This window comes from Chiloscyllium plagiosum, unplaced genomic scaffold (assembly GCF_037043375.1).
Source record: "Chiloscyllium plagiosum isolate Xiang-an unplaced genomic scaffold, Cpla_swu_hap1 HiC_scaffold_29, whole genome shotgun sequence".
In the NCBI taxonomy this organism is placed as follows: domain Eukaryota; kingdom Metazoa; phylum Chordata; class Chondrichthyes; order Orectolobiformes; family Hemiscylliidae; genus Chiloscyllium; species Chiloscyllium plagiosum.
The window spans coordinates 6,770,959-6,798,095 of NW_028270167.1; the positions used below are offsets into that span (position 1 = coordinate 6,770,959).

At 44.7% G+C, this 27,137-nt stretch overlaps 1 protein-coding gene across 3 annotated transcripts; it reads left to right on the top strand.

Moving 5' to 3' along the window:
- Positions 1-27,137, top strand: tmem25 (transmembrane protein 25). 3 transcript variants are annotated; one of them, XM_087976337.1, is made up of 10 exons: positions 1-283; positions 3,541-3,655; positions 4,743-5,054; positions 8,164-8,454; positions 10,740-10,871; positions 13,694-13,727; positions 14,458-14,570; positions 16,513-16,605; positions 20,255-20,273; positions 26,204-27,137. In XM_087976337.1, the coding sequence occupies exons 2-10, from the start codon at positions 3,583-3,585 to the stop codon at positions 26,226-26,228; spliced, it is 1,092 nt and encodes a 363-aa protein (XP_087832463.1). In that variant the 5' UTR covers positions 1-283; positions 3,541-3,582; the 3' UTR covers positions 26,229-27,137. The 3 variants fall into 3 exon arrangements, with proteins under 3 accessions (XP_087832463.1, XP_043532440.1, XP_043532442.1); XM_043676505.2 differs by lacking the exon at positions 26,204-27,137 and having other exon boundaries at positions 3-283; positions 20,255-22,086; XM_043676507.2 differs by lacking the exons at positions 3,541-3,655; positions 26,204-27,137 and having other exon boundaries at positions 3-283; positions 20,255-22,086.

The following is a 27,137-nucleotide window of genomic DNA, read 5'->3' on the forward strand; positions in this document are numbered from 1 at the left end:
AAAAAAAACACAGGCTGATGAAGCTTGGGAATCATGAAATCAGGATTTGATTAAGTGTGTCTGAAGGCAGCCCTGCAGTGCAGTACGTGTGTGTGTGAGAGAGAGAGAGAGAGAGAGAGAGAAAGCAGCAGCAGCAGTTCTGCCAGCAGAGAAGGCCATACAATCACCAGCGAAGGGGGGAGGAGGAGGATGCCTCACCGTTAAAGGACCAGAGTGCCTCATCCTGGGTCATTGGAATAAAGCACAAAACTGTCAGCCTCTCTCCCTGGAATATTGCCCAGAGGTGAGATCATTTTGTTTTGTTTCTGCTCTCCTTGTAAACCAAATACCATACACTGAGATTAGAAGTCTGTACAATGGCCAGATCTCTATCTATGTGACGGGTGGTGAAAGGTGGATGGTCCTGGCCTTGTTCCCTGGACTCTCTCTTATCCCTGGAAATAAAAATGCCTTGGTGAGGCCAACTCTGGTATCTGCCTCGGGCACAATGTACCCAGCTGTCATTAGTAAGTGCTCCTCGGGCACGTTTACAGCTTGGGGTTATATTTGCAGAGAAAGGAGATAAATTATCGGCCATGGACCATTGCCAGGGATATAGCCAACTTGGATGAGAGGGGCTCCCTTTCAGCATTTCTCATGGAAACGGTGGGGGATCTTAGTGAAAAACAGGGACTTGGACCTGCAGAAACGCAGGAAGATCCTGGATTACCCGAACGGAGACGGATTACAAATTTGAGGGTTTGTTGTGTTTGGCCTTTGCCTGTTGAATTGGATCATAATTCAGCTTGAATGTGCTCACTGATGTTCTTACAGTGGGCTGTGTATGGAAGAGAGAGATTGGAGATGTATAAGCCACAGAAGAGAATTACAGGAATGGTACAAGGACAGAGGAAAACTGAACAGGCCAGAGGTCCTTTAGGAAAGAGAGGACTGAGCAATGAAGTTTATCAAGGCCTGGACTATTATGAAGGGGGTCGAGAAGATAATTTTACCTGTAAAACACTTGGCTATAAATAGACAATAATTACTATTGAATCCCAACATGGGATTCAGGAGCAGCTTGTTATTGAAGGAGTGTTTGGGACTCACTACCAAAAGGAGTGTCGGTGAATCACATAACTGCTTTAAGGGGAAACTGTTAGGGAGGAAGAAATAGATGGAGTCAGAGGAGCATCATCAGAGTATAAACTCTTTCGAACCAAAATCTATGCAATAGTGTGAAAATTGTGAAATAAATGCATTGGATATCAGAGCTAACATGAGCAAGTTTTGAAGACTCACCAATGAGTCCATGTCCTTCACAGTATTTCCCAAACAAGTGATCCAGGCTTCTCCTAGGATCAATTTCAGGCTTCACTGAGTTAATTTGTGCTGATCTCAGGCTATATAGTAACCAGAGGGTTACAATGAAGCTGAACATTTGTTAAATTTGGGAGAGAAAAAGGTAGCGGTGGTTACCGTTTCTGATTGGTTCCCTGGTGGGAATTGCATGCATCTGGAATTTGTTCCTTAACCCTCTCCACCTGTCTCCTCTTGAGGCAATTCTTAAAATCTCCTCCCTTTTGTGGCACAGAGGTAGTGTCCCTACCTCTCAACCAGGAGGCCTGGGTTCAAGTGCACCTGCTCCAGAGGTGTGTAATAACATCACTAAACAGGTGTATTAGAGAACTGGGTTAACTAAAAAAATTCCTCCTCCTTCCAAATCTTTGGTCACATATCCTATTAGGAGATGTGATGTGAAATTTTGGTTGGCCACTCTCCAGGAAAATATTTACTTTTAAATGTTCTAGATTAAAACGAAATGACTGCATTCATATTAAAAAGGTGGTTGAATAAGCCATTCAGCCAATCATACCAACATTAAATGTGATTACAACTGATTCTCTATCTCAATACCTATACCATATTCCTGCTTGCTTCTCATACCCCTTGATACATTTAGCCTCCAGATATTTGTCTGTTTTTATCTTAAATATATTCAGTGATTTCTAACCACAGCTTTCTGAAATAGAGGACACCAGACGTTCGCCACTCCTTGAGTGAAGACATTTCTCTTCACCTCAGTCTGAAATGGCCTACCCATTTCTTAAGATGATGACTCCTTGTCCTGGACACCCAGGTCTCTTTGACAATTTCTCAATCTATCACCATTTAAATAATACTGTGCCATTATGTCCTTCCTGCTGAAGTGGACAATTGATAGTGTGGTTGTCATGTATTTGTTCACTCACTGAACGTGATTAAATAATCCTGAAGCCTCTTTACATCCTCCTCAGCAAACACCACTCCCACCTAGTTTTATTTCATCAGCAAACCTGCGAATATTCCATTTGATTCCTTCACCCAACTTGTTGCTGTATATTGTGAATAGCTGGAACCAAAGCACTGCTCCCGGCATTGCCCCTCTTGAAACTGTCTTTCATGCTGAAAAAGACTCAATTCCTACTCCATTTCCCGTCTTCTTATCAGCTCTCAGTCCGTGCCAGTACATTTCCACCAATCCCAAGATCTTTGAATTTGCACACTAGCATCTTAAGTGGGACTTGAACAAACGTTATCTGAAAATTCAAATTTCATATATCCATATGATATATGAAATATATCCACTGGTTCACTCTCATCTATTCTACTAGTTACATCCTCAAACAATCCCAGCATGTTTGTCACACACTATGCCCCTTCCATAAATCCATGTACAATTCTGTTGATGTTTACTAAGTGCCCCTTTAGCACACCCTTTCTAATAGACTGCAGATCTGGTTTTCACCTTGATGTGACAAAACAGCCAATGGAAACCTTTTGAAGTGTAATTGCTGTTGCAATGTGGGAAATATGCAACCAATTTGCATACAGTAAGCTCCCACAAACGATGGCCTGATAATCTAATTTTGTTAACTATTTTCTAGGATAACAGTGAAAACTCTTTGCTGTTCTTCAAAATAGTCCCATGAGAGCTTGTACGACAGCTGCCCTGACAGTGTTGCCTCCCCCCACCCCCCAACTCCGTTCTGCACTGCACTGTCAGCCTGGGCTATTGTGACAAGCTCCTCTGTGCACTCACCTACCGACACAGTGATGTGCACAAATTTGAAACAAAAACCAACAGAAACAAAAAAAGCTTCCATTTAAATCTTAAAAGATCATGTCTCTCCTGCATTGTCATGATTTTGAATTCATTGTTCATTTTAACTCAAGGCTGACACTCCCAATGGCACGCTGACAGAGTACTGCCACCTTGAGATGCCATCTCTTTAATGAGACATTAAACTGAGGATGCACTGCAAGGGAACTATGTGGCATTATTTGAAAAACAGCTGCGGAGTTTTTTCTGATGTTATGGCCAAAAATCACCATTCAACTAATGTCACAGAAACAGCACTTTGAGGGATCATGCTGCCATGTGTCATGTGTTTCAACAGCAGCTGCATTTCACAATCACTGAGTTGGCTTTGTGATAGCTTGGCGAAAGTCTGTGGTGTTGCAAGGTGCCATACAAATGCAAATTCTGTCTCTTACCAAATGATGTTGTTCTTGATCCAGTTCCAGGGAAGATATAATGATTGCAGGTGAGCAGCCTCCAACATGAGAGTGGCTGGATGCGACAATGTCGTAGGAGCCTTCCTACTTCTGCAGCTGGAGACCTACGTCCGCTCAGGTACTCCATGGGGAACCGACCAATTCTCATTCCTTGTAGTTTTAGTGATTTTGCTCCCTTGACCTCCAGTTGCTCAGAAATGAGCAGCCGTTGAGGAACGAATTACAATTTCCAATTTTTGATGGCATCGATGGCCTAGTAAATACTTAACGGCATCTACCATCCCCAGACCGATGTTATGGATAATGAAAGGCTGGGAGTCTAGAACAGAGAAGGTTGGGCAGTCTCACTGGGTGCCTTTAGACTTCAGAAGGGTTTGAGGGGGAGATGTTCCCACTTGTAGTGGGAGAGTCTAATTCTTGGTGCAATTGACATGAGACAAATGGGAAGAATTCCAACAGCGGACTTAGGAGAAATTGGAGAGAATGTGTAAATGCTGGTGAACAGCATCTCAGATAAAACTAGATATTCACATGGAGGAGGAAAGAGTAGAGGGTATGCTGGAGAACTGAGAAGAAGGAGGGTTGAATAGATGATCATGCAGAGCAGTTACACCAGGACAGATCAATGGAGCTGAATGGCCTGTTTCTCTGCTGGAGGTCACATGTAGGCCATTCAGTCTTTCAGCCTGTGCTGGATTAACAAGACCCAGCAGGGAACACTGCACGTTGCCTCCGTGCCCCAAAGATGAGAGAGGGTGGCCAGAATTTCGGATCATGGAATGGTAACCTCTGCTCCAAGACCCCAACCACCACCCCGACCTGACAGGTTAGAGTTCTGGGGTGGGACAGGGGACTGGAAGGGGAGCTGAGCTAGTCAGCTAATGAATTGACCTTGAAGCGCAGTTGCTGTTGTAATGGACACATGGCAGCCCATGTGTGCACAGCAGGATCCCACAAGCAGCAATGTGATAATGAGCAGCAGGTCTGTTTACGTGAAGTTAATTGTGTGGGGATGTGATGGTGGGATTTGGCTGAATCGTGTTGCCCTGTGTGTAGAATAACCTGATGGTACGCCCTGGCTTTGTGCTTGGAAAACCGTAAGCTTCTGGTGGAGTATCTGAAGCCACGGAATTGCCCTCCAGTAAATGTTAAGGCGTTCTAAGGGAGTGACCCTCTGTTTACTGCTGCTTGCTTTTTGCTTCCAGAAAATGTGGAGCCATTTCCTCTTCTCAATGGGCGCCCTCGGCCCGTGGTCTCCCTGGAGGAGAACGTCTCAAAGGAGTTTACCTGCAGGATGGATGGCTGGAAATCGGTGCCCGTGGTCACCTGGTACCTGAACGGTAAAAAGCAGATGAGTAACCAGACAATGCTGATCCCCAGCTCCAGTGAGACTGTTAACCAGAGCTTCAGCTCCTTTGTGATCACCACCCACAGGAAGGACAAGGAACTCAACTGCTCAGCGACTGACCCAGTCACCGGAAGAACCGAGAATGCCAGTGTCATCCTCAATGTGCAGTGTAAGCACCAGGAAATCACCCACCGATCGCTCCACATTCATCACTGGGGCTTCTCAACTCACTTAAACCCTAATGGTACCAAATGGGGAGAATCTAGAAGGATAGGCTAGAAGGATGTTGTTTCCAAGTTCAGGGGCTGAAGGAGATGGCGCATCTAAAACCAGTTTTCTCTCTCTTGGCTGCTGGGGAGACACAAGAATTTGATGAGGGACACTGACCCCTGGGGGCCGCATGTGTCCCACGCATCTGTACATCTCTCTTGACATTGAGAGGCTCCTCTGCTTGGCCTGAAGCACCAGGTTCTGTTGCTGCGGCCACATCAGAAGGGGATGCAGGCTGTTCCCCATCACACTGTGCTGGGACAGTAGGCCTGTCCTTCCCATTTATAGGCCTCAGTTCCTGCCCCAGGTGGAAAATGTGCATAGAGTCATAGACTAGGGACACAAACCCTTCAGTCCGAATCACCTGCACCAACCAGACATCCCAGGCTGACCTAATCCCATTTGCCAGCACCCGGCCCATATCACTCTAAACCCTTCCTATTCATGTACCCATCCAGATGCCTTATAAATGTTAAGGCACTGAAGGAGGTTATGCCTACACCAGTTAGTTAAATGAGTATCATTATCAAAACTAATACTCTGCTTTCTCCTCATTCCCTTGCACATTCTTTTTAACTAAAAAGTGACTCTTTGTGGGTCAGTTACTTTGCTGTGGATCTGGGGTATGATCTGGGGTGGGGTCATACTGATTAGATTAGATTCCCTACAGTGTGGAAACAGGCCCTTCGGTCCAACAAGTCCACACCGACCCTCCTGAAAAGGATGAAATGTTTCCTTCCCTGAAGGATGTATATGCACCAGATGGAATGGTATTGTATTTGTTTATTTCTCTTGGTAGCACATTAATTTTTTTTGCCCTTCCGCATGGCGCTTCCATAGTTTATAAACATTTCTGATCTATCGTGCATGAAGTGTGTCAAAGGTCACTGTACCACCTCAGTGTCATATGGTCTGATTCCAGAACAAAAACCAAAAGAACTTCAGAAGCTGGAAATCAGAAACAAAAACAGATATTGCTAGAAAGGCTGAGCAGGTCTGGCAGCACCTGTGGAGAGAAATCAGTTTCCTCAAAACTGATGATAGCTAGGAAAATGGCGGTTTATATGCAGAAGGTAAGGGTGGGAGGCAAGGGGACAAGGAGTAAGTGATGGGTGGCGATAGAGCCCAGAGAGAGAGAGAGAAGAATGGTTGGGCAGACAAAGGAGTGGATAATGATCAGGCTGGGCGAATGAATGGCTTTTAATGGGGACAATTAGTGGCTAACAGTGGGTTGTGTGTAATAGCAGACCGTGTGATAACAAGGCTCGGTGTGTGGGGGTTGGCGTAAGGACATGGAAAAAGGTGCCACAAACCTTGAAATTCTTGAACTTGATATGAGTCTAGGAAGCTGTAGAGTTCCCAAATGGAAAATGAGGTATTGTTCCTCCAGCTTATACTGAGTTTCACTGGAACACTGCAGCAAGCCTGTGACAGAGATGTTGGCCAGGGAACACGGTGGTGTGTTGAAGTGGCATTATATTTCTTTGTTCAACCAATAACATTGCCTATTGTGGTGCAATGGTAGTGTCCCTTCCTCTGAGCTAGAAGACCCAGGTTCAGATCCCACCTGTGCCAGAGGTGTGTCATAACACATCTAACAGGTTTACAACATAATAGAAGCTTGCATGTGTGAAATTGAGACTTTGAGGGTGTATTTAACTTGGGTTGATTTGTATAACTGAAGGTGTTGCTGGAGGCAGGCCTGTTATTTTTCAGCTCCTGCTATCAGAATTCTATCATTGACTAAAAGACTAACTGCGTCCATGCACTGGTCCGATGGGGGTGTTACATGACCTATAGTCACAGATCTCCTCAGTGAATCGTCTCTGAATATCCAAGTCAACGTTCTAATCTCTCAGTTGATATTGTAACTAGTTGTCATGGAGTGAACAAGACAGCATTTCCCAGTCGTTTGCAAGATGTGACCCCCATTTCAATGCCTCAGATTCCCTTTGGCTGGAGGGTAGGTGAAGAGAGCTGACTGATAGTGAGGATACTCTTGAGCAGGGATGTGAGGTGCGTTTTGAGAGTTGTGTGGGTAAACTGAGCTGTCACCAAAGTGGTGAGGATATAAAACTGCTCCAAAAAAAAGTCTTGCCTTTATACAGGCTGCAAATTTGAAAATCTGAAATTAAAACAGAAAATGCAGGAAATACTCAGCAGTTAAATAGCATCTATAGTGAGCAACAGAGGGAATGTGTCCCAAAAGAGAAGGTTCTAATGAGGGTTCACTGACCTTAAACGTTAGCTGTCTCACTCTCTCTCTCTCATTCCTTGCTGTGTTTGCTTCCAAACATTTCATGATCCACTATTAGTGAGCACGTCTTCAGCTATTTGAACGCTTAGCTCTAGATTTCTTCCCGAAACCTGTCGATCTCTTTCTGTCTCTCTCTCGCTCCCTCCTCAACCCCTTTTTCTTTCCTTTCTTCTTTTTTGTTCTATTTCTTTCTCTCTCCTTTTTCCTCTGTCTCCTTTTTTTCTCTCACTCTCTCCTTCTGTCCTCCTTTACAGACTGTCTATAAACCTGTCTCCTTGTTCCAGCCCTTGGAACCCCGTTTTAATATCTCCTCCTCTGGTCTCAGTTTTGTCTGTTAATGATCTTTGAGAAGTTTCCTTGCTTTAACGGTGCTGTAATGCATTTAAATGAAGTTCAGAGTCCTAGTGGATAAAGATTTAAAAAGGACCTGAGAGGGAACTTTCACATGCAGAGGGTGGTAGGTGTATGGAATGAGCTGCCAGAGGAAGTGGTGGAGGCTGGAACAATGACAACATTTAAAAGGCATCTGGATGGGTATATGAATAGGAAGGGTTTAGAGGGAGATGGGCTAAGTGTTGGCAAATTGGACGAGGTCAGATTTGGATGTCTAGTCAGTACGGATGAATTGAACTGAAGGGTCTGTTTCTGTGCTGTATTATTGCGACTCTAGATCGATGCAAATATAAATTGTTGTTGTTGTTATTATGCCATTAAATGATATCTCTTGGTCCTCTCTGTGTTTGTCTCCCAGTTAAACCCGAAGTTGTGCAGATGGATGCTGAGTACAGGGAACACAATGACTCTGGTCTGTTCCTCGCCCTTTTTGTCTTGGTTCATGCGAACCCTCCAGCCACCATTACCTGGGTGGACGAGAGTGGACACGTCATCGTGAACACCTCCCACTTCATGATCCTGGACACTAAGACGTACCCATGGCTAACCAATCACACGGTCCATGTGCAGTTATCCAGCCTGGCCAAAAACTACACCTTCACCGCTGGCAATGAGTTTGGTGCAACAAAATCCTCCTTTTCTTTCCCAGGTAAACTGTGTGACAAATCTGCTGTTGATTATAAAACCTGTTTCAAAGCATTTCAAAGTCCTGGTTTTCCAAAATGCATTGATTCTGTCAGTGGTGTATTAAAGGGATATGGAGCCAAGGCAGGGAGATCAGTTACTGGTTATCAGCCATGACCTAATTAAATGAGGGAGCTGGTTTGAGCACTTTCTCCTGTGTCAAGTCTTTAATTTTTTAATAGAATCCCCTACAGTGGGGAAGCAGGCCATTCAGCCCATACTGACCTTCCAAAGAGCTATCCCACTCATACTTACCCCACTACAATATCTCTGCATTTCCCAAGATTAATTCATTTAACCTGCATGTCCTTGGACACTATGGGCAAATTATTATGACCAATCCACTGAATCTGCACATCTTTGGAATGTGGAAGGAAGCCGGAGCACCTGGAGGAAACCTATGCAGACATGAGGCAAATGTGCAAACTCTGCACAGACAGTCAGCCGAGGCTGGAATCAAACCTGGGTCCCCAGTGCTGTTAGGCAGCAGTACTAATCATTGAGCCACCATGCTGCCCTAAGTTTTAGGGATGTGGATGTCCCTGCCAAGGCTGCTATTTGTCCTTAATTGCATTGGAAGGAGGGTGTCAGAGGGCATTTAAGAGTCGACTACATTGGCTGTGGGTCTGGCGTCACGTGTAGGCCAAACCAGTTAAGAATGGCAGATTTTCCTTCCCTGAAGGAGATTAGTGAACCCAATGAATTTTTCTGACCATCGATAAGCATTCATGGTCATCATAACTGAGACGAGCTTTCTATTGTTCAGATTTAATAAATTGAGTTTAACCTCCACCCTCTGCCAACGTGGGATTTGAACATGTGGTCCCCAGACCATTTGGTGGGCCTTGGGATTATTAACGCAGTGACTTTACCACTATGCCATCAACCCCCAGATAAGAGTTGATCATTCACTTGTTTAAACCCTACTCCAGAGGTGGACACTTCCAGCACAGTCCTGAGGGAGTGCAGCACTGTCGGAGGTGCTATCTTTCAGATTTGAGTTTAACTGGAGGCTCCACCTCAGGTGTGGGCATAACAAAGGTCCTACAGCACTCTTTCAAAGAAAAGGTGAGTTCTCCCTGATCAATATTTATCCTGCTGCTCCAAAAGTTTGTGATTTAAACCCATTGGACTATAACCTAATGTCATGTGACTTCTGACACTATTTATCCTCTAATTTTATGTTGTACAGGACATTGGTTAGGTCACTGTTGGAATATTGTGTGCAATTCTGGTCTCCTTCCTATCAGAAAGATGTTGTGAAACTTGAAAGGGTTCAGAAAAGATTTACAAGGATGTTGCCAGGGTTGGAGGATTTGAGCTACAGGGAGAGGCTGAACAGGCTGTGGCTGTTTTCCCTCGAGCATCGGAGACTGAGGGGTGACCTTATAGAGGTTTACAAAATTATGAGGGGCATGGATAGGATAAATAGACAAAGTCTTTTCCCTGGGTTGGGGGAGTCCAGAAATAGAGGGCATAAGTTTAGGGTGAGAGGGGAAAGATATAAAAGGGACGTAAGGGGGAACTTTTTCATGCAGAGGCTAGTACGTGTATGGAATGTGCTGCCAGAGGATGTGGTGGAGACTGGTACAATTGCAACATTTAAAGGCATCTGAATGGGTATATGAATAGGAAGGGTTTGGAGGGATATGGGCCGGGTGCTGGCAGGTGGGACTAGATTGGGTTGGGATATCTGGTGGTGTGGACAAGTTGGACCTAAGGGTCTGTTTCCGTGCTGTACATATCTATGACTCTATAATCAGTAATGAATAAATAGGGTGGCATGGTGGCTCAGCGGTTAGCACTGCTGCCTATCAGCATCAGGGTCCCAGGTTCGAATCCAGCCTGGGGCATCTGTCTGTGTGGAGTTTGCACATTCTCCCTGTGTCTGCATGGGTTTCCTCCGGGTGCTCGGATTTCCTCCCATATTCCAAAGATGTGCAATTGGCCATGTAAATTGCCCATATTGTTAGGTGCATTAGTCAGAGGGAAATGGGTCTGGGTGGGTTACTGTTCAGAGGGTCGGTGTGGACTGGTTGGGCCGAAGGGCCTGTTTCCACACTGTAGGGCATCTAATCTAAAAAATGATCAGGTCTTTATCATGTTGCTGTTGGTGAGAGCTTGCTGTCTGCAGATTGGCAGCCATTGAGAGTGTGAAAGGCACTATGTGAATGCAGGGCTCTCTTTCCAGTTTGGGAGGGACTTGTGCGAACAGTTGGCCAGCTGATCCTCTCTGCTTTACTCTCCCAGGTTTCCTCCATTCACGTGTTGAAGTGCCTGTTTTAGTTATCATTCTCGCAGGAGTTGTCGGGCTCCTCAGTATCCTGCTCCTCAATGTTGTTGTGCTGTGTGCTGTATATCGGAGGAAGAAGGGACAAGCAGGTGAGAGACTCAGTGGGACATTCCAATGTGTTGGCCAATGACAACTTATCATAGCAAATGTCCGGCCACCAAAGCCACTTGCAGACTTGTGGGTAACTGCTGAGTATGAGAACATGGCGAAGGTCCTGCTTTTGGCACTTGCTCCCTGATAAAATGACTGATAGTATTTTAGCAGAACAGTGGCTGCTACAGCAGGTTAGAGGCTAGGAATAATGTGGTGAGTAACTCACCTCCTGACAGTCTAAACACTGCCTACCATCTACAAGCACAAGTCGGGAGTGTGTTGGAATACTCCCCACTTGCCTGGATGGGTGCAGCTCCAACAACACTCAAGAAACTTGACACCATCCAGGACAAAGCTGCCCAGTTGATTGACACCACATCCACCACCGATGCACAGTACCAGCAGTGTGTGTCATCTACAAGAGGCACTGCAGCAACTCACTGAGCTTTTTTCAGAAAGAACTTTTGTAAATCCGTGACCTCTACCGTCTGGAAAGACAAGGGCAGCAGCTAAATGGGAATGCTACCATTTTCCCCTCTAAGCCACTCACCCTCCTGACTTGGAAATATATCACCCTTCCTTCACTGTCACTGGGTCAAAATCCTATAATTCCCTCCTTAATGGCACTGTGGGTTTCCTTACACCAAATGGACAGTAGTGGTTTCAAAAAGGAAAAGCCCCCGCTATCTTCTCCAGGGTAATTAGAGATGGGCACTAAATGCTGGCCCAACCAGCGACACACATCCTGCGAGCAATGTGAAAGAGTAAAAATCTTTTCAGGGCACCTTGTTGAATGTTCTGTTGCTTTGCAATGGAAAGATTCCTGTCAACATTTCTCTGGAGACCAGAACTTAATAGAGTGTCTGTATGCTCATTGTACACCACAGGAAGAGGCCATTTGGCCCATCAAGTCTCGCTTTTTCTAATTCAGCTACTCCCACCATTCTGCTCTTTCAGCTCCAGCTCCCTTCAATATTTTGCCTCGTGTTTATCCAATTTCCTTTTGAAAGCTACTATTGAGTCTATACCCAGCATCCTAACAGACAGTGTTTTCCAAATCCTAACCACAGGTATAGTATAAAAAACATTTAATAATGTTGCGGGTGTTTTTTTAAATCTTAAACTTGTTCCTCTAGTTAGTGATCTGTCAGCCAATCGAAACGGTTTCAGTTTTTGTCCATAATCTGAATACTTCTTCATTTGAATCCTGTTATCAAATCTCCTCTTATCCTTCTCAGCTGTAGGGAGAGCGGCCCCAGGTTTTCTCGTCTCTCCCTGTAAGTACAGTCCCTTATTCCTAAAACCATCTCGGCAATTCTTCACATCCTTCCTCAGGAGTGGTCAAGTTGGTGTTGTAATGTCAAACCTTTGGAACTAATTTGCATAGAGTCATAAAAATAGTGATCTAGTGATGATCTCACTGATTGTTTTTATTAGTTCATGAGACATGCTGACTGCTGTTCGGATACGAGAACTATTTAAAAGTTCATGGAATCCTTTTGAAAGCCATCAGTGTGTGCTAAGTTGCCAGCTTCTGACATCACTAGTTAGGCCACCATTTATTGCCCATCCCTAATTGTGAACCACTCTAGTCCATGATGGTGTGGGCATGGACTGGGGGTGGTGGAGGTTGGGATGGTAAGGGTATCAGGGCACTCATCTTGATGTTAGGGAGGGAGTTCCCAGGATTTTCACCCAGTGGCTGTGAAAGAACAGCATGATAGTTAGACACGTGTGTGCAAAGTGGTGGGAGGGGTTGGGGTAGATTAAGGGGACTATTCAGATTCTTGAGCTTGTTCCACCATTCACAGACGGTTGATCTCTCTGTGTTTCAAATTCCACATTCTTGTCTTGCCTTGATTCCCTTATCCTTGATTCCCCTAGATAACAAGAATCTGTTCACCTCTGTGTTAAAAATATTCAATGATTCCCCCTCCCTCTCTCCTACCTTGATTGCCTTAGGAGGCACAGAGTACCAAAGTCACACAACCTTCTAAGGGTAAAACACGACTCCCCCACATCTCTCCTAAAAGGGTGACCTCTCGTTTTAAAAAGTGCACCCTAGTTCTGAACTGACCCACAGGAGGGAGCACTTTTTTTACATCCATCTTGTCAAGATCATTCAAAATCCTGTACGTTTCATTCAAGTTACCCCTCACTCCAGCGAAAACAAGCCCACTTTGCCCATCCTTACCTCATAAGATAACCTGCTCGTTCTGATGTGAGTGGTGAAACCTTCTCTGAACCACCTCCAATGCATTTGCAACATTCCAAGTCAGGATGGCTTATGACTTGGAGGGGAACTACAGGTTGGTGTGTTCATGTATCTGCTGCCCTTGTCCTTGTCTGTGTTAGAGATCACTGGAAAGTTACCACAGTGTATTTGACAGTACAGACTGTTGCTAGTGTGGGTCCACGGTGGATGGGGTGAATGTTTGCCCTGGTGGACAGTGCCATTTGAGTGAGTCACTTTGCCTGAGATGTGTTGAACTCTTGAGTTTTGTTGCTTCAGAGAGAACATTAACAGAGACACAAGGCAGCGGGGCCTGCTTCTACAAAATAATATTTTATTTCTGCTCAGCTGAGAGAACAGGTGAAGTCTTGGTTTCGAATGTTATCAGAAAGACAGCACCTCTGACAGTGTGGCACACCCTCAGTACCGCAAAGGGTAGCCACCTGGATTTTGAGCTCAACTCCCTCCAACTCGGAGTTTCTAGTGTTACCAGCTGAGTTATAGATGATGGTTTGGAAATGATTGAACCTGAAATTTCTGTGCACAGGACAATAATTGATTCCTTTTTTCCCCAATCTGTTCCAGATGTAAAACCTGACTGTGACTCAGCTGTTCACAGGTAAATAATGCTCTCAGGTGTTACCTTTTGGTTTGTACTTCACATCTTTATTGCCTCTATGCAGGTTTGATCCTTAGCTATACGTCACAACTCAGTGGGGGAGCACACTGGAATTTAAGCCCTGCTGTTCATAGACTGTCACAAAAATTAAAGTTAAAAATCACACAACACCAGATTATAGTCCAACAGGTTTATTTGGAAGCACTAGCTTTTGGAGCACTGCTCCTTCATCAGGCGATTGAACCATAACTTGGTGTGTGATTTTTAACTTTGTACACCCGAGCCCAACACCAGTGTCACCAAGTCATCACAAAAATTAAAGTTTTATAAAAGTTTGCAAACTTCCCCAATTTATCTGTCTTTTAGACCCAGGTGGACAAAGCTCAGAAGACATTTCTGTACTGACAAAAGTTACTATTTATTACAAATAAATAGACGATGGTTACATATAAACAACCATAAACTACTGGCATACAAATCTATTAGTTAAGACTCTGACTCCCTTATAAACTTCCCCATTACACACAGCCAGGCACAAAACAAAACATGGGTGTTACGGACAGAGGGAAAGACTGAGACGGCAGTTCACTGCTCTCTACTTGTGCTGATCAAAATGGTGAATCTCAGTCTTCCTTCTCCAGATACTTTAATTTGTTGTCAAAAATTTGAATAACAATACTGAGCAAATCCTCTTCTTCCATAAAATGGCTCTGTCTTTTTCTCAACGCAGTGAATCCACAAATGTTAAATGTGATGAAGCAGAGATACCGAGAGAAACCATTTCACTTCAGTCAAATCTGCGGCTGAATCCAGACTTGAATAACCTGAGCCAATCTCCTGCAGGTAGGTCACCGTCTTCATCTTGAGTGGGTTTTCTCTGAATCGCTAGTTGATTTCTTTTATTGCTTTAAAGGAATGAGGTACAGTCAAGTCCACCCTTTGCAAATGCAGAAGAGCTTACTGGGTATATTTTTGCCCTCTCCAGAACTAATCTGCAGCTGCCTATGGTTTTAAAGTAAACTTTGCCCACGCTGTCAGAAGTGCACATTGTGTTTGACTTTCTCAATTTATCTGCCACATTCGCCATTAGTGAAATTGCAATTGATGAGGTTTGCTGGGAATGTGTCCTCCCAAACTAAAGGACCTTGTTGTAATGCAAGAGCCGGCTGTTCAACATCATGCAGAGGGGGGTGATTTTAAGGAGTTGTGGGTGGCTTGGTGGCTCAATGGGGTCAACCCCACCATTGGGCAACTGTCTGTGTGGAGTTTGCACATTCTCCCCATGTCTGCATGGGTTTCTTCTGGGTGCTCCAGTTTCCTCACACAGTCCAAAGATGTGCAGGTTAGATAGTTGCTAAGTTGCCCATAATGTCCAGAGATATGCAGGCTAGGTGGATTAGTCATGGGAAATGTGGGATTACAGGGAGAGGATGAAGGGTTGGGTTGGGTTGGGGTGGGATGCTCTGTTCGAGGTTCAGTGTGGACTCAGTGGGCCGAATGGCTGCTTCAGCATTGTAGGGATTCTATGAGTTCATGTTTCAAGGAATTTCTTAGAGTGAACAAGGAAAAAGAGTATCTGGATCAGTGGTGCTGGAAGAGCACAGCAATTCAGGCAGCATCCGAGGACAGGCAAAATCGACGTTTCGGGCAAAAGCCCTTCATCAGGAATAAAGGCAGTGAGCCTGAAGCGTGGAGAGATAAGCTAGAGGAGGGTGGGGGTGGGGAGAGAGTGGCATAGAGTACAATAGGTCAGTGGGGAAGGAGATGAAGGTGATAGGTCAGGGAGGAGAGGGTGGAGTGGATAGGTGGAAAAGGAGCTGGGCAGGTCGGACAAGTCCGGACAGGTCAGGGGATCGAGTTTCTGGAGGTTAGAAGCTAGGATGAGGTGGGGGAAGGGGAAATGAGGAAACTGTTGAAATCCACATTGATGCCCTGGGGTTGAAGTGTTCCGAGGCGGAAGATGAGGCGTTCTTCCTCCAGGCGTCTGGTGGTGAGGGAGCGGCGGTGGAGGAGGCCCAGCACCTCCATATCCTCGGCAGAGTGGGAGGGGGAGTTGAAATGTTGAGCCACTGGGCGATTTGGTTGATTGGTGCGGGTGTCTCGGAGATGTTCCCTAAAGCGCTCTGCTAGGAGGCGTCCAGTCTCCCCAAGGAAAAAGAGTAGGCCATTCGGCCCTTCGAGCCTGCTACACTATTCAAAAAGGTCATGGCTGATCTGATTTTAACCTCAACTCCACAGTCCTTCATTCTCCCAGTTATCTTTCATTCCCTTGGTCATCAAGAATCTGTCCCATCTCTGCCTTAAAAACTTTTAAAGATTCTGTACCCACTGCCTTTTGATGAAGGGAATTCCAAAAAAAGTTTCCCCATCCCTGCTTTAAATGGGCATCCCTTATTTTCAAACTGGGAGCCGTGGTCCTGAAAGAAAGGGAATGGAGAGGTTTAGAAACAGGATTTGCAGGGAATGAGCTTCAGGCACAGCCACCAGTAGCAGAGTAATGGAAAACGCGGACCCTCAGCAAGTCAGAATTAGAGTTTGGAGAGTTTGGAGAGACAGCAAGACTGTGGAGGGATTTATAAATGACAATATGAACTTTTCAATGGAGTTGACCTAGGATTGAGGTCAGTAAACATCATGGTGATGGGCTGAATGGGCCTCAGTGTGTTGGCATTCAAAGATTTTCACACACACTCATGTTGTTTTCTTGCTGAAATTCTTTTTCTCTTAAAGTTTGGTTATTCTTGAGCATTTACTAATGTTGCCAATTCCTTCTGCTGTGAACCAGAGCCACATCAAGGATCGAGACCGCTGTCTGAAAGCCACGCGGCGTGTGAAGATCTCTCCGATCAGGAGAACATCTCAGCCGCAGACTCTAGAGGTGAGGAATTTACACAGCCTGACTCAGCATTGCGCCGTGTTCACCTGTGGTCAGTACTTTCACATGAAATGAGTCAACCTGGTCTCTTTCCTACACTGTGGTTCACAAATGAGCACTGTACAGTTACTATGGTGATATGAAGCTTTCTTCGGGGATCTGGGTGTTGCTGCCATTGACCTGCAATGTTCATAGAACTATACCCTAGAGACCCCATCCTGTAACTGCAAACTTTTTATTAACTGGTCCCTTTGGGACCAGGAATGTGCCAGTTGATCTGGATAATCAAGAGGTCCACATAATCAATGTAAAAACACAGTAGTAGAAATGTTATATGAGGGATATACACATCACTGTTATACTTTATTTACAACATAAATCAATTAAATAAGAATACAACTTTGTCTTAAGTACAACTTAGCAACAGAGAGCCTTCTCACCTGCATGTCCACTGACTACTCAGACATCACAGTGATCGCGCTAACATAGTAAAACTCCAGTATTTGAGAGACAGATGTTTGCCAATTTACCGAGAGGGTCACCTCATTTTAAGCTGCCGGTTAAAACAAAGTTTGTTGTATTATCATACGCCCGGAAACTATTCCCTCATTCGCATGACCACCCTCCGAGAGACTTACCTACAAGTATAAAACAAGGTTGGGGAATCTCAAAGCTGGGAATCTTTACAAAAGGAGAGGAGTTAGTAAGGATAGTTAAAATCTAAAATTATTCAAAGAACTGCTGATGCTATAAATCTGAAACAACAACAAGAAATTGCTGGAGAAAATCAGCAGGTGTGGCAGCATCGTGGAGAGCAGACAGAGCAAGTGTTGGTCATCCGCAGAGTGGAAATGGGAAGTTAATTGTAAATAATAAGGAAACAGCTGATGAAATAAACAAATATTTTGTTTGTGTCCTCACTAGAGAGGAACAACTGCAGTTCAGGAGGTGGAAGGGCCAGGAGTGTAGTGAAATTACAATGGTGAGGGACGTGGTACTGAATAAACTGAGGGAGCTGTGGTCTGACAAGTCTCCTGATCCAGATCAACTCCAATCTGAGGCCTTCAAAAAGGTAGCCAAATGAAGTAGATGTGTGAGCTTTTCCAAGATTCCTGGATTCAGGAAAGATTCTGTTAGACTGTAAAGTAGCAAGTGTGACCTCATGTTCTTTTGGAATCATGTAGGCCCTGTTAGCTTGACTTGTGTCTTGGGAAAGGTGTTAGAATTGATCATTAAGGAGGTTACAGTAAGGCACTTAGAAAATCTCAAGATAATTGGGAAAAGATTTGTGAAACAGACATATGTTTAAACAATTTATTAGAGTCCTTTAGAAGTGTATCACATATTGTGGAAAAGGGGGACGCCGCACATGTTCTGTGCTCGGATTTCCAAAAGACATTTGATAAGATTATTTCGGAAAATAAAAGTTCATATTTTAGGGGGTAACGTATAGACATGGATAGAAGATTGGCTGGCTGTTAGAAAATAGACAGTAGGCATAGATGGAACTTTCTCTAATTGGCAGGGTGTGATAAATGGAATACCTCAGGATAAATGCTTTGGTGTCAACCTTTTACAATTTACGTAGATAAGGGGAGTGAAGGCATGGTAGCTGAGTTCACAACAACACTGAGTTAGGTGGTGAGGTATGTTGTGACAAAGACATGAGCAGGTTGCAGGCTGAGACAGCTAGGATGGGTGAGTGTGCGAAAATCTGACGGATGGAGTCTATTGTGGGGAAAATATGAAGTTGTTCCCTTTTTCAGGAAGAATGAAAAAGCAGAATGTTACTTAAATGGACAATAATGGCAGGATTCTGAGGTGCAGAAGGATTTAAATGTTTTGGTGCATGAGTCACAAAGCATTCGCATGCAGGTACCAAGAAGATCGTGGAATGCTATCTCTTTATGAAGAGAGGAATTGAACTTTACAGTAATGATGAACAAAAACAGAAATTGCTGGATAAGCTCAGCAGAACCGGTAGCATCTGTGGAGAGAAATCAGAGTTAATGTTTCGGGTTGAGTGATGCTTTCTCAGAACCCATTCTAAGGAAGGGTCACTTCGACTGAAACGTTAACTCTGATTTCTTTCCACGGGTGCTGCCAGACCTGCTGAGCTTATCCAGCAATTTCTGTTTTTCTGATTTACAGCATCTGCAGTTCTTTTGGGTTTATTTTTAAAGTGATGATGTTATGCTTCAGTTATACAGGACGCAGAGAGAGACCATATCTTTAATACTGTGTGCAGTCTTGGCTTTTTATTTAAGGAGGAATATAAATATTTAGGTAGTTCGGGGAGGCTTACTGGACTAACACCTGGATTGAATAGTTTGTTTTACAAGGACAGGCTGGGATTGTATCCTCTGGAGTTTGGAAGAGTGAGGTCTGACAGAATTTAATCTCAGGCCAAAGTGCGGACTGCAGATGCTAGAGATTAGAGTGGAGAGTGTGGTGCTGGAAAAGCACAGCAGGTCAGGCAGCATCCGAGGAGCAGGAAAATCAAAGTTTCGGGCAAAAACCCTTCATCAGGAATGAGGCTGAGAGCCTCTGGGGTGGAGAGATAAATGGGAGGGGGTGGGGCTGGGGGGAAGGTAGCTGAGAGCGTGATAGGTGGATAGAGGTGGGGATGAAGGTGATAGGTCAGAGAGGAGGGTGGAACGGATAGGTGGGAAGAAAGATGGACAGGTGGGACAGGTCATGAGGGTGATGCTGAGCTGGAAGGTTGGAACTGGGATTTGGTCTTATACCATCTTGAATGATCTTCAGAAGATGGACATGGAAAGGAGGTTTCCAGTTTCTGGGGTATCCCAGAACCAGGGGACACTGTTTTAAAATTGGCGGTCACCCTTTTATGGTGGAGACGAGCAAAACTGTTTGGGTTGTGTGATTCTGGAACTGTACGTCAGTCAGGAAGCACTGGAAGACGGGGAATTGAATATTTTTAAGGTAAAAGTAGATAAATTCTTTACAGGTGAGGGAATAAAAGTTATTGGAAATAGATGGGATTGTGGAATTCAAAACATCATCAGATTGGCCATGATCCTGTTGAATGGTGGAGCAGGCTCGATGGGCTGAATGGCCTGCTCCTGTTTCTATTTCATTTGTTTTGGAAGGGGTGAGGTTGGGTGGAGGTAGTCTTCAGGAGTGTGTTGATATTTACAGTGGGGGTGGTGGGGTTGGATCTGGGATGTGGTAATATTTACAGGGGTGGGGTGGGCGGTTCCTGGGATGTGCTGATATGTATGTGGGAGGGTTCTAGGATGTGCTAATATTTACAGTGGGGGTGGGGGGGGTGGTTCTGGGATGTGCTAATTTTTACAGAGGGATCTGTGGGATATGTTAATATTTACAGGGGGAGTGTCTGGGATGTGCTAATATTTAAGCGGGGGGGGGAGCGGTTCTGGGATATGCTAATATTTACAGGGGTTTCCAGGAGTGTGTTGTTATTTGCAGGGGAGGTGTGAGATGTACTAATATTTACAGAAGGGTTGCTGGCATGTGCTAATATGTATGTGAGGGACTTGGGAATGTGATAATATTTACAGGGTGCTTAGGAACTTGTTCATGTCCTGGGAATATGGACAGCACAGGGCTCCAAGCACATGGTTACTATGTTTGTCATCTGATATTTTGCTTTGTTATTTTGCTGCAGGATTTGTTCGTTTCCCGATGTACGGATATATCTACAAAGTCTCTAGTATGAGCAGTGATGAAATCTGGCTTTAAGCATGGCCTTCCCCAATGTGTCATGAACATTGGGGCTTCCAGACCACGAGGACTATGATCTGCTTCACCTGAAAGAGCCCTCAGTGTCCCAGCCATCGCCATCCACCCCCTGGAGCTGCTGCTGGTGCCTTGTGCAACTTAATGATTGTTTACAGCAAGGTGGACCCCCCCTAACACACAGTTAATCCAGTCCGGTCATTCACTAAAGCAATGAGAGACCAGTTGGGCTAAACTATTTTTCTGTCTGTTTTGGGGAACCATTTTGAATTGTATCACTCAGAAAGAGGCCATTTCCAGCACATGACTTAATCCTGACAAAAAATCATTTAAAATTTAAATTTCAAAGCTGTCACAAGCTGAAAGGCCACGTTTGTTTGTTGCTTTTTTAACCGCTATCTTTTAACAAATTGCCCTGACATAGCACCTCTGACGTAGTAATATTTACGCCACACAAGTGCCAGACAATGACCATTTCCAATGAGACAAACTGGGACAGCATTGTGGCTCAGTGGTTAGCACTTCTGTCTCACAGCATTAGTGACCCAGGTTCAGTTCCAGCCTTGGGTGACTGTCTGCGTGGAATTTGCATGTTCTCCCTGTGTCTGCTTGGGTTTTCTCTGGTTAGCTCTCACAGTCCAAAGGTGTGCAGTTTAGGTGGATTGGCCATGGGAAATGCAGGCTAACAGGGATAGGGTAGAAGGGGGGGTTGGGTCTGAGTAGGCTTTTCTTTGGAGAGTCCATGCAGACTCAATGGACCAAGTGGCCTTTATCTACACTGTTGAGATTCTGCGATTCTATGAAAATCTAACTATCTTCCTTTCAGTTTCAACAACGTCACCTCTACCCCCCACAATAAACATCCTGCCAAAGGACTAGCTGTATTATCACGGCTGCTGCAAGACCAGATCAGAGACTAGGATTTCTCCGACAGGTAACTCACCCCCTGACTCCCCAAAGCCTGTTCACCATCTACCAAGGCACAAGTCAGGAGTGTGATGGATTACTCCCCACTTGCCTGGATGAGTGCAGTTCCAACAACACTCAAGAAACTTGACACCATCCAGGACAAAGCCTGATTGGGACCACATCCACTCCCTCCACCACCGACACTCAGCAGCAGCAGTGTGTGCTATCTACAAGATGCACTGCAGTAATTCTCCAAAAATCCTTAGGCAGTATCTTCCAAACCTGTGGCCACTACCATCTAGAAGGAACACCACTATCTTCAAGTTCCCTTCCAAGTCACTCACCGTCCTGATGTGGAAATATATCACCGTTGCCTCACTGTTGCTGGATCAAAATCCTGGAATTCTCTCCCTAAGGGCATTGTGGGTCTACCCACAGCTCAGAGGCTGTCATGGTTCAAGAAGGTAACTCACCCCCAACTTCTCCAGGGGCTATTAGAGATGGGCATCCTTGTCAGCGATACTCTCATCTCATGAACAAATAAAAATGAAACTCCCCAAGTTACCTTAAATGGATCATTCTCAAACAAAATTTATCTCAAAGGTATTATGGCACATGGCCAAAGGTTTCATCAAAGAGCTAGGTTTTTGGAGTGTCGTTGTAGTGAACTGTTAGAGGCTGGACTGAGTCCCTTCCAGGCCCCCTCTTCCTCCAGTCAGAATCAATGCAAAACATGATCACAGTCATGAGCTGGCCAGTTATTAGGAGAGCGGGAGGACTGCAGATGCTGGAGAGTCAGAGTCAAAAAGTATGGCAGAGGAAAACCACAGCAGGTCAGGCAGCATCCGAGGAACAGGAAAGTCAACGTTTTAGGCATAATCTCTTCATCAGGAATGATATGAGGTGCTTATGCCCAAAATGCCGACTCTCTTGCTGCTCGGATGCCGCCTGACCTGCTGTGCTTTTCCACTGCCACAATTTGCAAAGCCCAGATAGTTACATAGGTCTTGGGCTGTATCTGCTTTAACAGTAGTATCAGTTCAGCGAGATGACTTGCATTGATGACAACAGCACATTGATCACAAATAAAACTTAAACATGCAAAGAATTATTGATATGACAAAATAGGCTGTGTAAAGATAGCTAGAACTTGTGTTCTAATATCATGAGCTCAGCATGGACAAGTATGGATAAGAAACCTTTTTTTCCCATTTACTCATGGATCTGGCTGGGCCAGCATTTATTGCCCATCCCTAATTGCCCAGAGGACATTAAGAGTCAACCACGTTGCTGTGGGTCTGGAGTCAAATGTAGGCCAGACCAGGTAAAGATGGCAGTTTCCTTCCCTAAAGGGCATCAGTGATGGGTTTTTTCAGATAATTGTCAATTATTTATGCCTATCATTAGACCTTCAATTCCAGATTCATTATTGATGTCAAGTTCTGCCATGGCAGGCTTTGAACCCAGGTCCCCAGAACATTAGCCAAGATTTCTGGATTAAGTATAGCAATTATACCAAGAGGCCGTTGCCTCCCTGGTGTCCAACATCTCACACGACACATCAAACAGGTCCTCTGACTTCTCTGTAATTCTGTTCCTAACACCTTGCCCCTTATAAACACAGGATTCCACTCTCTGCTGTACTGAATTGGACACCAGTTTCTTTTTAGTCCTGTGATGCTCCTGAGCCCCAGCTACACAGATCCCTTGTAGTTCAGTTGCCCTTTGGATGTAGGTTTGCTCACTGAGCTGGAAGGTTCATTTCCAGACGTTTCATCACCCTACTAGGTAACATCTTCAGTGGCGAAACACTGCTGATAAGTCCTGCTTTCTATTTATATGTTTGGGTTTCTTTGGGTTAGTGATGTCATTTCCTGTGGTGAAGTCACTTCCTGTTCTTTTTCTCAGGGGGTGGTAGGTGGGGTCTAACTCGATGTGTTTGTTGATAGAGTCCAGTTGGAATGCCATGCTTCTAGGTATTTCTTTTCTGTAAATTATTGGAAACAGTATGGCCACATTCCAGGCAGAAGATAGAGAAAAATCTTTCTATGCTAAGGTTCAGGAATTGATCTTTCTCCCTATTTATCTATGGAGGTGACACTTCCAACAGCCACATCCAACTACAAACTCTCAGTCAGGGTCAATGGGTAAAAGGATCCACCTAAATCTGAATTGCAATACTAACAACAAATGCCCAAAGTGATGGGTTGAGGCAGCCATTTAGAGAGACACTCAGCTGATGCACAGTCTGAGAAAGCACAGTAGAGAGACCATGAGGGTAGCTCAGCCCTTTTTGTCCAGTATCTGTGCATGGAGCAATGCAGGTAAGGAGGGCAAAGGGGAAATGCTGGGATTTTGGGGAGATGGATTTCCGTAAGTGAAGGAGGGTGTTATGGGGAGAGGGAAGATATAACAACACCATTCCTCGAAATTTTAAATTCCATAATCGGCTTTGCACTTCTATCTGGATCTGGTGCAAGCTTTGCCAAGTTTACCAATGCTGGTTTTATGATGGAAATTTGACTTGTTACTGATAAACTGCATGCAATTTTACAAAGAGCAGGTCTCAGAACGAAAATGCTGAAGGATTATCCAGTCTGCTTAAAATGCTGCTGATTATAATATTCATATTGTTTAAAAGTGCACTATTGTATCTCTCTGTTTTCTAAATATGATATAAAACTGGTACAATGAATCTGGTATTTCTCTGGTGTAATCGAAGGTGATCTATCGATTCTGGCCATTCAGAGGATTCACACACTTGCCAACAGTTACAACATTTCCAAATGTTGCCTCAGATTTCCTCCAGTGTTCTGCAGCTTAAATATTTTCTCCACCCTTTCATTATCTTACAGAGCTCTATCATGTCAAGTCTTTCCTGTTCTAGAGAAAATAGCTCCAATATTTTATTAAAATTTATTTCAATGGATTGGCGTGTAATTGGCAAGTTTGTTCCCCATCCCCAGTTGCCCTTGAACTGAGTGACTTGGACACCTGTCGCTGAAAGTACCCATGCAAGTGCAGGAGAATACACGGTGTAAACGCAATGACTGGGAAATCCTGAACCAGGGGTAAAGATACAGGGGGAGGCCATTTAGGACTGAGATGAGGAGAAATGTCTGCACCCAGAGAGTGGGAAGCATGTGGAATTCTCTGCCACAGAAATTGTTTGAAGACGAAACATCGAATGTTCTCAAGAAGGAGTTAGATGTAGTTCATAGGGCTAAAGGGATCAAAGAGTTTGGGGAGAGAGCAGGAACAAGGGACTGAGTTGGGTGGTCAGCAAAGATCATATTTTTGGTAGAGCAGGCTCTTTGAACTGAATGGCCATATATTTTATGTTTCGATGCTTGCTAGACCAGTCCAGAGGGCAGTAAAGATGCTAACCACGTTGTGGGTTTGGAGTCGTTTGTAGGTTAGACCGGATAAGACGGCAGATTTCCTTCTATAAAGGACATTTATGAACTAGATGGAATTTAGCCAAAAATTGACAATGGTCACCATTACAGGGGCTCACTTAACCTTCTAGATTTAAGAAAATTGAATTTAAATTCCACCACCTTTCAGAGCATTAGCCTGGGTATCTGGATGACAGTGCTGTGACATTATAGTCACCATTACCTGTTCCTGATGTGCTCAATCTCTCCTGATGGTTGTAACCTTTCATATCAGGTATAATTTCTTAGCAATTCTTCTGTGCACCATTTCCAGCAATTCCCCCTTTTTATTTGAATATGCAGACCAGAACTGTCCACATTAATCCTGTTTGGTCCTCAGCCAGATTCTGGACAAAACAACCAGGATTTATCTGCTTTCAAAGTTTAGTAAAATTATAATCAGAGTAATTTTATAATTTTTCTGTAGCTCCACAGGTTTGTTTTGTGACCATTCCTATCATAAATATTGTGTGCAATATCACTGCTTTTATGGAAATATTAGAATTAAACTCCATGAGCTATGAAATTATATTTCAAGTGAGGAAAATGCAGAGAGAGGGACAAGTGCTGGAGAGGTAAATGGCACAGAACTGGGCCATTTGGCCCAGCCAGTCCATGCTGGTGTTTATGGTCCACTCGAGTAATTTTTCATTTTGTTATTACATGAGTGGGTGTGACACACTCAAGGATTTTCCAAATAATGAAGTCGTAGGAGCCAGAAGACTTCAATGCCCAACCGTGTTTTGAGGATGTTTGGAAGTGTGAACTAAAGGCCCTAACCGTTGATGTTCACACCTTGGAGACATGAACGAATGATAGAGGGAAATAGTGGGCCGGTGTGTGCCATCCTGATGATCAGTGACTACAGCATCCTGGCAACAGGCACCAACAGCAGAATGAGGGAGCCCAGCACTACCTTCAACATCCACTCCCTCCACCACTGATGCTCAGTAGTAGCAGTGTGTACCATCCACAAGACGTACTGCAGAAACTTATCAAAGGTCTTTCAACGAGACCTTCCAACCCTCTTTCATCTAGAAGGACAAAGGTAGCAGATACACAGGAACACCACCACCTGCCATCCAAGCCACTCCCCATCCTGACTTGGAAATATATTGCTGTTCCTTCGCTGTCGCTGGGTCAGAATCCTGGAATTCCTTCCCTAAGGAATGGGTGCCCCATTACTCCATGGACTGCAGCAGTTCAAGAAGGGCAAATAGGGATGGGCAGTAAAGATGGGTCTTAGCCAGTAATACCCATGTCCCATGAATGAATATAAAGAGACAACCATGCACAAAGTGACTCAATGATCATTTCATACATGGAACACGTAGCAAAACAACTGCTTCTGTCAGACTCTTTAGCCATCAGCTAGGGTGCACTGTGAAAGCAACTACCCACTCCCTAATGGATTGCATCCATTAGGAGTAAGGATATTGATCGCTAAGGCAGGTCTGAAGTCCTGAAGAAGAAAATTACTGAACTGAATGTTAACTCTTTCTCTCCCCACAGATGCTGCCAGATTTGCTGAGTTTCTCCAGTGCTCTCTGTGTTTGACTGTGGCCATTGTGATGGGTCTGACAAGAATGTGTCTGCCCTTTGGGGTATTTCCTTGTCCTTCAAAAACCGGAAATCTGATCATTCCCAATCTGCTTCCGCCCCTTCCCCGCTCCAGCCCGTGAAATGAAATCCACCCCGGGGTGGAGACTGCTGACTGGAGAAGGGTTGCACCCGAAACGTTGACGTCTCCACCTGATGCTGCCTGGCTTGCTGTGGTCTTCCAGCCTCCTGCTTGTCTACACTGGATCATAATACCAGAGTTTGTTTTAAAGGCATTCCCATACAGATGTACTGTTGAGTGTCAGCACAAGATGGCAGCAGAGGTTCACTCCGAGGTGGCGACCGGCATTTTATTGACAAAGGGAGATTTTGAAACTTTCATGTGGGATTGACCCCTGACATTTTCCTGCCTCTCTTCAATCTGGAGGCACTCTGTCACAGGAACTGTTGACCATAAGATATAGGGGCTGAATTAGGCTATTTGGCCCATCGGGTCTGCTAGTCCACTTGTTTAGTGCCAGTTCCTGACCCCAAGGTGCATGTACTTTACCTTGGTGGGGTAGGGTACCCCTCCATGAGCTCTGATGGCTGGTGGCAGCTCCCCCCCAGCTTCTCCGGGGCACCATCTGAACCCAGTGATTCCCACGTCCTGGGAATGACTTTTTCAAAAATATTTTGGGTTTTGTAAATTACAACACAGTGTGCAAGCAGTGACAATGACTTCATTAAAGAGACACATTATAGAAGATCCCAAAGACAGTGAATGAGGTAAACCAGAGAGTCCTCTGTCCTGGAGAAACATTCAAAAGCACTTCCCTCAGTAAGGATAGTGTAGAGGAAGCTTTACTCTGTATCTAACCCTGTGCTAACCCTGTCCTGGGAATGTTTGGTGGGGACTGGGTGGAT